The sequence below is a fragment of the Engraulis encrasicolus genome, chromosome 21, assembly GCF_034702125.1.
Source record: "Engraulis encrasicolus isolate BLACKSEA-1 chromosome 21, IST_EnEncr_1.0, whole genome shotgun sequence".
NCBI classification, from domain to species: Eukaryota; Metazoa; Chordata; class Actinopteri; order Clupeiformes; family Engraulidae; genus Engraulis; species Engraulis encrasicolus.
In genome coordinates, this window is record NC_085877.1 from 13637190 (window position 1) to 13649689 (window position 12500).

A 12500-nucleotide genomic window follows, 5' to 3' on the forward strand; every position below is an offset into this window, starting at 1 on the left:
AACACATATTGCACTAATTTACAGCTTTCGTTACCCGGCCCCGCACACGCTTCTGTCTCTTTATCAAACCGATTCATTAACCCTCTCTCCTCCCCGGATGAGGTTACCATCTGTTTGTCTCTATCCCCTGTTCAATGCAGTAAATTCATTCATAGCTTTTGCTACACCCTTCTCGCTCTCGAAAACCCGCACTCACCCCATACTTCCTTGCCCTCTCTCCTTCCCCCTCCTTTCCCATCCCTCTTACCCCTGGTGAGATTGCCATCCGCATGTTCTGTGCCACGAACTGGGCATCCAAACTGTGGCGGTCTACGTGGTCATCTAATAATGTACTATCTTCTCTGGCCTCCATGAAGACTCTAAAATCTAAATGTCTCTAGTCTCTCTCTCTCTCTCTTCCTACCCCCCCTCCTCCCACACACAGACACAGACACTAACCCTCTTCATCTCCCCTGTCTCTCCCCTCCCTCCCCAGGTGAGATTGCCATCCGCGTGTTCCGCGCATGCCATGAACTGGGCATCCGCACGGTGGCCGTGTACTCGGAGCAGGACCGTGGCCAGCTGCACAGACAGAAGGCAGACGAGTCCTACATGATCGGCAAGGGCCTGCCGCCCGTCGCAGCCTACCTCCACATCCCTGACATCATCAGAGTGGCCAAGGTCAGGCACTAGCAATCGATATTTGGTTGGTTGGTTGGTCGATTGCTTTTACTGTTAACACTGCTACACAGTCTCATCCCAACTCGTCAATTTCTGACGTCTTTTGACCAGACGGCAGTTTTTGACATCAAAGGAATGCCCCTATGCTCAAAAAGTGACATGCGATTCAAATGCGCCCCCTTGTGGCAGTATAACTTCACTGGCTGTTAGGGTTAGGGAAAGGTCTTGGTCTAGACCAGTGTTTCCCAACCTTTTTTGTCTTGTGTACCCCCCAGCCTTTTCGTTGTGACATGAGTACCCCCTAAGTCAAGTTCTATATAGATTTTTCCATCCCAATGTAACTAAGCTCCAAATATTTGTTAAAATTTCATTCTTCCAAGTACCCCCTGCAGTGTGCTCACGTACCCCTAGTGGTACACGTACCCCTGGTTGGGAAACACTGGTCTAGACGACCTCGTCAACATGCAATGTAGAAGGTACTTATGCCCTTGATGTCAAACATTTCCGCTTGGTCAAATGCTGTCAAGAATTTACGCAGTGGATGTGAAAATGGGTAGTTTGTGCACATAGTGTATCCATCAGCAAAACGCACACAACATTCATTTCTTTAAAAGCTTTCCTCTCTGTCCTTTTTTTCTTCTTTCCCGCCCTCCTTTGAGCTACGAGGGTTTGACCTTTTGTATTTATCTATTTATCTACTCTCTTATTCAGTCATTCATTTGGTCATTTTTGTTGGGCTGTGGACAACAACACACATTGTTGTCTTATTAAGCTTGCCTCAGCGCCTTATCGACGGAAACGTCAACCAAATATGGAGATATGTATAGTGAGCACGCTGTTGTGTCGCTCGTTTTTTTCCCCTCCAGAATAGCCTGTTGAGATCAGCCATTGATGCAAACACAGTGTGGGGAGGACACCACTTCATGCATAAACAGCAGCCAGCGCTGGACTGGTCATCTGGCATACTGGGCATTTTCCCTGGTAGGCTGACAGTCCTCAGGGTCCACTGCTTTTGTCTTTTTTGTGTTTTGTGTTGGTTTGTGTGCATTGGTGCATCCTTAATATTGTACAGCAGTGGCTCCCAAACCTTTTCTTCTGCACACCCCTTTGTGCATTTCAATGTGGTTTGCGCAACCCCTAAGGGAGTATTTTGGTGATGAAGATCATAGTCTTTTTGGGGAATCCTCTTTTGCAATAGTCTAGGAGTCAAACTACACTTCAGATGGACCGTTCCAGCATACAATTCATCATACTATTAAACACTGTTTGATGTTTCATTAATGCTGTGTAAAAACTCACACATCTACCATTGCTCTAATCAGCTCATGCACCCCCTTATGACAGGCCGCGCACCCCCTGGGGTGCATGCACCCTGGTTTGGGAAACCCTACTGTTCAGTATATACGGTGCACTGAGCCAGTCATAATTGTAGTAGATCTAGGAGCTGGTTTATGCCAAAAATGCCTTTTTGCCGTTTTTTTGGTAACACTTTATTTTAGGGATACATCTATTAGTACTAGTACATACAATGTTAATGCCTGCATAAGTAACTTAGAAGGCATGTACTAAGCAAACAGTAAGGCCTACTAGGTCCTTACTAAGGTTAAATTGGTAATAAATCCCTTATTGTGCATGAACAAGACATTTGCAAATACATGCCTAACAAATGTTTGATTTTGCTTTGTACATGCCTTACAAGTGGCTAATACAGGGACATTGTATGTATTAGTGCTAATAGATGTATCCCTAAAATAAAGTGTTACCGTTTTTTTAGACCCAGTCCAACCCTGTAAACAACAGACTTTCTGCATGGCCTGAGCTGACCTCTCCATAGAGTGGGCGTATACACTGATAATGTCGCCGCGTCAAGCCACCGTTGGTGTCGGTGTGAATCATCATCTCTGGCTAGTTCTTGGAAAATCTTAACGCGTGACTAAGTCCATGACTAAAGCCGCAGCTCTCGAAGTGTTGATGCTGTTAGATTTTTTTTCTCGCAGGCTGTGACACTGAATAACTTATCGGCTGGCTGGCCTTTCTGTGCTTCACTACCATGCCTTATGCCCTTCACTGTGGAGAGACCTTTCAGGTGCTGGATCTACTAGACGTGTCCACAGGGCTGGCGGTGGCTTAAGTCTAGAACTAATGGCTATGGAGTTAGGTCAGGTCAGTGGTCTGAAAATCAGAGGGTTGCAGGTTTGAATCCAGTGGTGTAGTCTACGTAGAACGCAGGTATACGGAGTATACCCACTTCTAAATTATAGGGGCTTCAGTATTTAGATTGATCCATTATTTACAATAGCATAAATATATACAGTATACCCACTTCAAAAAAGTAGACTACACCACTGTTTGAATCCCACCCTTACCTCTCCCTACAACTCCATGCATGGCTGAAGTGCCCTTGAGAAAGGCACCTAAACCCACATTGCTCCAGGAACTGTAACCTATACCCTATAAATAATTGCAAGTGGCTTTGGACGAAAGCGTCAGCCAAGTGTAATGTTGGTCTTTGGGATCAGATGTTTGCAGGTTTGAAACCCATGCTTACCAGTTGGAGATGTGTGTGGCCTCCCTACATATTCATCATGACTAACAGTCCTTAAAGCATGCAAGGAGACATTTTATATAAAGCCTTATTTAAAATGCTGTGTTGCATTGGACATGGACTAGCAGATTTGTGCTGTTCGAGGCATGCTGGGTTTAAAGAGTTTGGTGGCACGGCCTGGTCGTGATCCATTTCGAATGCTGCCACACCTGTTGTGAGGGGTTGTTGGGCAGAGACAGCCAAAACAGGGGTCCTGTTGTTTCATATTTTCACCTCCAAATGCAACGAAACAAACAACTAGCCCAACGGATATCATCACATAATCTGCTAAATTTAGGGTTTGGCCGATTCCACCATTGGTGGATGCGTCATGGAGAGAGAATTATGCAAAATGAGTTGGCTTTGGAAAAATGAAATTGGCTGGTTATTTTAGCAAGGTTAAAACTGGACATGTGGATTTGTGTCATTAGTGGCATGCTGGTTTTATTATAATCCACCAAATTGATGGTTTAGGCCTGTGGTTCCCAAACTGGGGGTCGGGACCTCTAGGGGGGGTTGCAAGGGTACTGTGCGGGGGTTGCAGACAGAAGGGACTGTTTGCATCAAAACTTGAATAAGTGCTTTTATAACCTTTCCATTGTTAGTAACAATATTCCCTTCAATGAGTAATATATTTACCTTACCTGTTGCTTTCATTTAAATTTAGCAATAATACCTTTTTGCATTTGGAAAAGGAGAGGTGGGGGGGTTACAAAAATATTCTTCCAAAAGGGGGTCCGAGCTGAAAAAAATCTGGTATCCACTAGCTTAGTTGATGTTACCGTTGGTAGAAACATCATGCGGAGCTTTAGGAAGGTGCTGGAATTTATGCAAAAAGATGTTGGTCTTGGAAAAACTAAATCGGTGGTTATTTTAGAAAGGCGACAACTTTGCATGCAGATTTGTGCCGTTTAGAGGCACGCTGGGTTAAAAGCATGGAGTGGTGTGACCCAGGCGTGATCCATTTCAGATGCGGTCGTTCCTGCTGTGTTTTTTGGAGAGGTGTTGGAAAGAGACAGCCACGAAAGGGGTCCCCCCTGTTCCAATATTTTCTCCGCAAAATGCAACTAAACAGTGGCAATTATCCCAAATAAAAAGGTATCACATGAAGCATTAAATGGTGAGTTTTGGGCAATCGGTGGAAGCATCGTGGAGAGAGAAATATGCAAAACGTGTTGGTCTTGGAAAAACATGAAATAGGCTGGTGATTTTAGCTAGGTGACTCCTGGACATGGGGATTTGTGTTGTCAGAGGCCGGCTGGGTTGAAAGTGCTGATTAGCATGGCCCGGGTGTGGCCCGGTCGTGGCCCAATCGTGATCCGTTTCAGATGTGGCTGCACCCGTTGGATTTTTGGAGAGGTGTCGAGGAGACACAGCCAAGATTGGGGGGACATGTTGGGCCAGAGCCTGCACCACACACACACACACACACACACACACACACACACACACACACACACACACACACACACACGCACGCACACACACACACGCACGCACACACACACACACACGCACACGCACGCACACACAGTTGTATGCATACACACACATAAACCCATCCACCCACCCACCAACCCACTCACACACACACACGCACGCACACACACACAACCACACACACACACACACACACACACACACACACACACACACACGCACGCACACACACACAACCACACACACACACCCCTTCTCCCTCGTCCCCACAGATCACTGGTCAGTCTGGGAAATGAGCCACCAATGTAACAATTACAGCCCTGTTTGTCTACACACACACACACACACACACACACACACACACACACACACACACACACACACACACACACACACACACACACACACACACACACACACACACACACACACACACACACACACACACACACACACACACATACACACACACACACACACACACGCACACACACACACAAGCACATGTGCACCACATACTCACCAGGGCTTGACACTGGCACCTGCCAACCGGCCAAATGCTGGTAAAACTTGGCTGTGGCTGGTAACAATTTCAGTGTCACTAGCCAATTTGGCAGGTAGCTTATTCTATGGCATGACATATCAGAATAGCGTATATTCTGCACTTTTCTCCATGTGTATCAATAGTTTGTATTTAAATTCAAGAAAAAGCTCAGTTTATCAGTTTCTATTTGTTTGTTTTATTTCCATGTAGAAACCCATGTTCTCATCTTCTTGCTTCAAGCACCTCATCTTCTGAGGTTAGATGAACAGCGTCATGATAAAAAAAAAAATCGAATTTGTGGCTAGTAGAAAAGCTGAATGGCTAGTGACTCGGGAAAATCTCTAGCCACAGTGGCCGGCAAGTGAAAAAGTTAATGTCAAGCCCTGAAGCTCACAGCTAAATACACACAAGCCACCCCCGCACTTTTCTCCTATTCACTTTTTTTTGCTCACCATCACACTGGTCCAGACATGTTTGGGGTATTTTGCCTACAAAACAACATGTAATATTCCATTTTCAATCTGAGATACTAACCTTATCTCACCAATAACACACATACTAAACAAACACACACACACATACACAAATAATACACAGTGGCTTGTACACAGTGGCTTGTGCACCCAAACACAGACATAGACACCGAAGAAATGAAACAGGCAGACAAGTAGACACTGAAAGAGAGAGAAACAGACAGATGGACGAACAGAGAAACAGAGACAGACAGACAGAGAGACAGACAGGCAGACAGACACAAACACAAAACAAAACAGGCAGACAGACAGACACTCAAATAGACATTTCGAGAGACAGACAGATGGACAGACAGACAGACAGACAGAGAAAGATACTCTAGATAGGCTGACTGACACATACACATACACACACACACACACACACACACACACACACACACACACACACACACACACACACACACACACACACACACACACACACACACCCCACCCCACCCAGTCTACCCTACCCAGTAATTCAGCTCACCACCACCACCACTGCAGTGTGTGTGTGTGTGTGTGTGTGTGTGTGTGTGCGTGCGTGCGTGCGTGCGTGCGTGCGTGCGTGCGTGCGCGTGCGCGCATGCCCATGCGAAGTGAAATGTCTGACCAGACCACACAGCTGAGCACATAATCCCCCCCAGCGACGACGCGCCCTCCAGCCAGCCAGACATCCCAGAATAATCAGAGCTGCTGTCTCTGTCTTGCCAGGCTGCGTGTGTGTGTGTGTGTGTGTGTGTGTGTGTGTGTGTGTGTGTGTGTGTGTGTGTGTGTGTGTGTGTGTGTGTGTGTGTGTGTGTGTGTGTGTGTGTGTGTGTGTGTGTGTGTCTGTGTCTGTGTCTGTGTCTGTGCGTGCGTGCGTATGTGAGTGTGTGTGTGTGTCTGTCTGTCTGTCTGTCTGTCTGTCTGTCTGTCTGTCTGTCTGTCTGTCTGTCTGTGTGTCTGGCTGATGGGCGCCTGGTGATGGTGAGCAAAAAAAAGTGAATAGGAGAAAAGTGCGGGGGTGGCTTGTGTGTATTTAGCTGTGAGCTTGTGTTCATGTGTGCACATGTGCTTGTGTGTGTGTGTGTGTGTGTGTGTGTGTGTGTGTGTGTGTGTGTGTGTGTGTGTGTGTGTGTGTGCGTGCGTGCGTGCGTGCGTGCGTGTCTGTCTGTCTGTCTGTCTGTCTGTCTGTCTGTCTGTCTGTCTGTCTGTCTGTCTGTCTGTCTGTCTGTCTGTGTGTGTGTGTGTGTGGCTGATGGGCGCCTGGCAACCAACCTGGCTGCCAAGTTTGTGTGTGTGTGGTGTGTGTGTGTGTGTGTGTGATAGGGAGTGAGAGAGAGGGAGAGAGAGAGAGAGAGAGGGAGAGAGGGAGAGAGGGAGATGGAGAGAGAGAGAGAGAGGGAGAGAGGGAGAGAGGGAGATGGAGAGAGAGGCTTGTCATTTAGCAGGTGATTGCGTTGTTATGACATTACTATTTCCTCTCGTTCTCCAGTGCAGGATAATTGGACTTGACGTGTTTGGCCACTCGCCTCTCGTCTCCACGTCTGCGTCTCGCTCTTTCTCTTCTGCCGATTGGCGTGTCTGTATCTCTCTCTCTCTCTCTCTCTCTCTCTCTCTCTCTCTCTCTCTCTCTCTCTCTCTCTCTCACACACACACAGACACACTCACTCTCTTTGTCTCTCTCTTTATATCTCTCTCTCCCTCTCTCTCTCCGTCTCTGTAGACCTTCATATTGTTTTCCCTCCTTATCTCTATTACCAGCTTAATTCATTTGTAGTTTTTCCTCCTTCCTGCTCCCTCAATCAATCTTTCTTAATAGTTTTGTCCTTTCTCCAAAACCGTCACTGCCCCTATATGTCTTCCACTTGTCTCCTCTGTCTGTCTCCCTTCTCTCTGACTGCTTCTCTCTCTCTCTCTCTCTCTCTCTCTCTCTCTCTCTCTCTCTCTCTCTCTCTCTCTCTCTCTCTCTCTCTCTCTCTCTCTCTCTCTCTCTCTCTCAATCCCTCTTCTTCATTATAAATCTCTCTTTCTCTCCAGCATCTCTCTTCTTTCTAAGGCACCACCTGACTCGTCTATCACACATGCACGCGCACGCACGCATGCACGCACGCATGCATGCACACACGCACGCTCTTACGCACACACGCACACACATACGCACGCACATACGCACGCACGCACGCACGCACGCACGCACACACACACACACACACACACACACACACACACACACACACCCTCTCATTCTCTCCATTTCTCTCTCCGCAGGAGAATGGCATCGATGCCATCCACCCTGGTTACGGTTTCCTGTCAGAGCGTTCGGACTTCGCCCAGGCCTGTCACGATGCCGGGGTGCGCTTCATCGGGCCCGCCCCGGAGGTGGTGCGCAAGATGGGGGACAAGGTGGAGGCCCGAGCCCTGGCCATCCAAGCCGGTAAAAAAAAAAAATACCTTCACCACTTTTTGAAAATATGTTTTTTTTTTCTCTGAAAGGACTGTGTAAGAGCAGACAGGAAGTCAGAGGGAGATAGAGAATGGGGATTATGGGAAATGGGAAATGATCCAGGCTGAATTCGAACCCGAGTCCCCATGGGCATGTAGCACAAATATGATGAATATGATGACGTACCTTAACATGCTTCCCCACAGCATTCCCTACCTTAAACACAATTTTAGTTATTCCTTGCCAAACTATACAATGTCCATTGACCTCCCAGTCACAACATACTGTATGCTAATGACAAAAAAGCTTTTTGATTTTTCTGCCAATGGGAAGTCTCATCCAGGCAGAGTTGAGTTGGAGGAAATAGTTACGCAGATGTCTGTTGATCACTGCTGAAACTCATTACAAAGCATTGCTATTGTTTGTGTCATTTGTGATTGTCACATTTGTACCCTAAAAATAGGACTGAAATCCTTCTTGAGTTCATCCTCATAGACGGACTGAATAAGGGATTGGAAAGTCCTATTTTGTCATGTGTACTTCCACACATGGGGCTGAAATTCAAACTGGATGAAAGAGCAACATGTTGAACATTAAAATTAGGAATGCAGTGTGAACCACGAATAGTTTTTTAAGATCATGGTTATCCTCAAAGTTGATAATTGAGGTTGTCATACCTACAGTCTGACTAATCCACAACTAAGTTAATTTTAATTTGTAAAACTCCCAAATAGGCTGAATTTAATTAGCAAAACTTACAATGAGCCAAAAAACGAGCTAATTAGCCATACCTACTGTGTTTTTTTGTTGGGTTGGGTAATACCAATCCATGTCAGGACTTTTATTTTACAAAGCCACATGGGGTGTTCCCCACCTGTGGCGATATCCACGGCAACTCTCAGAGAAACATCTCCGCAGAAATGTTCCTCTCGAGCACAAAAGAAATGAGTTCCAATGCAATTCGGAGAGGTTTTGAAACCTCTTAATAAAGCTGCTTCCCACTGTCTCGGTGATAATAAGTCCCGCAAGTGCCACTCGAAAGCATGAATACAGCTCTTCTCCTCAGAAAAACCCAGTGGGAAAATTGAAAAAAAAGTAATGAGTGTTTCAGTGACATTTTGCTATCTGCGGAAACAAAAGGAACAAAGAGACATTGTGCGTAGTTGAGTGTCTATGCTATTTTGCTATCTTGTGTACTCAGTTGGTATCTTGGTACAGACAAAATTATTATCCTTTTCCTTTGCCGTTATTACTCTTGCAAACAATTATCTCCAAAGTACACAGAATAACCAGGAAATAACTGGAGTGCGCGTATATAAAATGAAACCAAATTTGGGGTATTTTTTTTAAAGAGACTTGGTTGGTATCCTTTTTTGTTACCCTCAAAGCCAGTCATTGATCTTTATAACTGGCTCTAGAGTGGAGCATTTGGTGAGAATCCCACTCCTGGATAATCTAATAGAGTCTTTCTGGGGGTTGTACTGTATGTGGGTTGTAGGGCAATGGAGCCATGGAGTGCTACATACAGAAGTAGGAAATACTTACATAGCCAAGTGGAATACATTTTTTCATTTTGTTTCATTTCCCCCCCTTTTGTTATTGTATCCCACTCTGTTCTACCCTACTTTACAGTATACTGTTCAATGAGCCTGCCTGCTAGGCCTATGCTACTTCTATGCTTGGAGATACAGTGTGTGTTTTTGCTGGCCTTAAAACTCGTAGTAGGCCTTCCAGCCTTCTCATGCTTGCCGCATTGAAACTTTAGATTAAACTCATTGCGTTCAGCACTCCCACTGTGCGACATTGCCCCCCCTCTGTTTGAGTGGTGACCCAGAAATTGGGTTAAGCAACAACACAGCCCTTTAAAAGGATCCTCACAGAAGGGCATAGCAAAATATCACATTGAGCCGGATGTAACCTGACTATGCTACACTACCCTGGCTTAGAAAAACGGGCTTTAGAAAGCATCCATTGGCTTGATCCGTTCACCCAAAACAACATCGCAAACGCGGCTTATGCTTATAAATGTATCTACCTGACGTAAGGATTATGCACGTGTAACAGGCTGTCTGAAATGCTGCAGCAAATGGTGAGGAATTTCTGCTACAAAATTGGGTCAGATGTTGAAGCCTTTGTGAAGGAACCTTACCAAACACTGCAGCAAAATATCACTGAGAGAGGCATTATGCTTGCCTGCATATACACAAAATTGAGGCAAGATACCCTGTCTACTGTACAATGGTTTTACAGCCTGGCTAGCAACTGCAGCCTGTAGGAAGCATACAGTACACCGGCTCGGCTTTGTGTGTCCAAAACAACGCCAAGAATTAGCTGATCTAACTGTCATAAGCATTGTGTGAAAGACTTGTCAAATGGCTGCAGCAACAAAAAAGACAACCTACCACACGACAAAGACACATGCTAGGAATTTTCTCCAGCTGTTCTCAACGTCTCTACTTACATCCAGAATAAATCACAGCACATGGAAAAGAAGAAAGAAGACGTACGGTAATACCAAAATGACCAAAGATTCAAAGAATGTGAATTACGTTTTACCAGAGCCTTGTCAATAGGAATTACACTCTCCGTTTATCATGCCATATTGTGTTGCCAATTTAGCTGCCATATTCTTTCGCCAATTTAGCGGTCATGTTGTTTTCCAGCCATTTGTCATCAGCCATTTTCTACAGTACTGTACTTGGTGAACAATTCCACACCACATTTTTCTTTTGTTCATCTCGGCCAGTTTTCAGTTCCAAGTTCCCTGTGGTCCAAAGATATCGAAAGGGAGCGAGAGAGAGAGAGAGAGAGGAGCGAGTAGCTTAGCGGGCATGCTGCCTTTTGAAAATCTCTCCATTGACCAGATTTGAAGTGTGGTGCTGGTTGCTTTTCGTGCCAAGCCACCCCGTTGCCAATTTCGACATGCTGTCACTGCACACCCAGGCAACACTGTCGAACAGAAGGAAATAAATGAAACGCGCTTGTGTGTGTGTGTGTGTGTGTGTGTGTGTGTGTGTGTGTGTGTGTGTGTGTGTGTGTGTGTGTGTGTGTGTGTGTGTGTGTGTGTGCGCGTGAGTATGTGTGCGTGTTAGTTCTTGCGTGTATGCACATTTGTGTTTGTGTGTGTGTGTGTGTGTGTGTACTTTTTGTGTACACATGTCTCTGTGTGTGAGTGTATGTTTATGTGGTAGCACATTTGGAAATAGACAGCACACTGACACGTCCACACCACATGGGGGCGACACCTAATGTGCGTCGGAGCCACCCTGCTCAGAAATGTTCACAGAGGTTCCACCATGTGCTTGCTGGGCCTTTTGGGGATGCGAGGGACCTTTGTATATTATGGAGTATCTTGGGGTTTCCCTCACAAGGCTCTGCAAGACTGTGCTGACAGGCAGTCTCCATCATTAGTGTCTTACATCCTGACGAACACGTTTTGATGCACACATTCATAGTGTTAGGAGTTTGACTTGGGGTATAGCTATTACTTCCTTATTACTTCCTAGTAATGTGTGTATTTTACCTGTACGGTTTGTACTGTGCTGTGTGTCTGTGTGTGAGAGTGTTTGTGTGTATGTGTACATACGTGCACCTCTGTGTGTGAGGATGCGTATACTTGTTGATCTGCGTGTGTCTATTTGCACTGATGTGCCCGTGTGTGTGTGTGTGTGTGTGTGTGTGTGTAACACTTCCAAATAAGGGGCCATAATTAACAGTAAAGTAGCTACAACCTAATACTTAAGTAATGGTTAATAATCATTATTTAATGCCACATTAGACACATATTAATTGTTATTAATGCATTAGTAAGCAGTTACTTAACTATTAGATAACTATTACCTTGTGTTACAAGTTAATAGCATATTATTATTTAACTAATAGATAAGTAAGGGCACAGTTAATAGTTAAGTAGCTATCAGGTCATACTTAAATAAGGACCAAAATTAACACTTACTTAATACAAAAGCAAGGCATAACTAATGGTTATATAATACATAAATATTGGGTTTTGGGGACCCTTTATATTAGAGTTGGCTGAGGGCTAAAACTAATGGTTAATTAATAGATAGATATTGGTGTTTGGGACCCTTATATTAGAGTTGGCTGCGGATAACTAATGGTTAATTAATCCATAGATATTGGTGTTTGGGACCCTTTTAATAGAGTTGGCTGAGCATACCTAATAGTTAAGTAATTAATCTACTGTGACATCTAGTTTTCACTCGTTCAAATCACTATAATAGGCAACAGGAGCCATTATATAGCAAGGATTGGACGTACACTTCTCAATGATGGTGGGATGATGAGATGTAATTTTTTCATGTACCA

General features: G+C 45.0%; 1 protein-coding gene across 1 annotated transcript in view; it reads left to right on the forward strand.

Annotated features, from left to right (window-relative positions):
• The window catches only part of pcxb (pyruvate carboxylase b), a 640714-nt gene that overhangs the window by 38092 nt on the left and 590122 nt on the right, over positions 1 to 12500 (forward strand). The window contains exons 3-4 of the mRNA XM_063186244.1: positions 476 to 660; positions 7997 to 8162. Coding sequence (XP_063042314.1) covers positions 476 to 660; positions 7997 to 8162 — 351 coding nt within the window. The remainder of the gene's footprint in view (positions 1 to 475; positions 661 to 7996; positions 8163 to 12500) is intronic.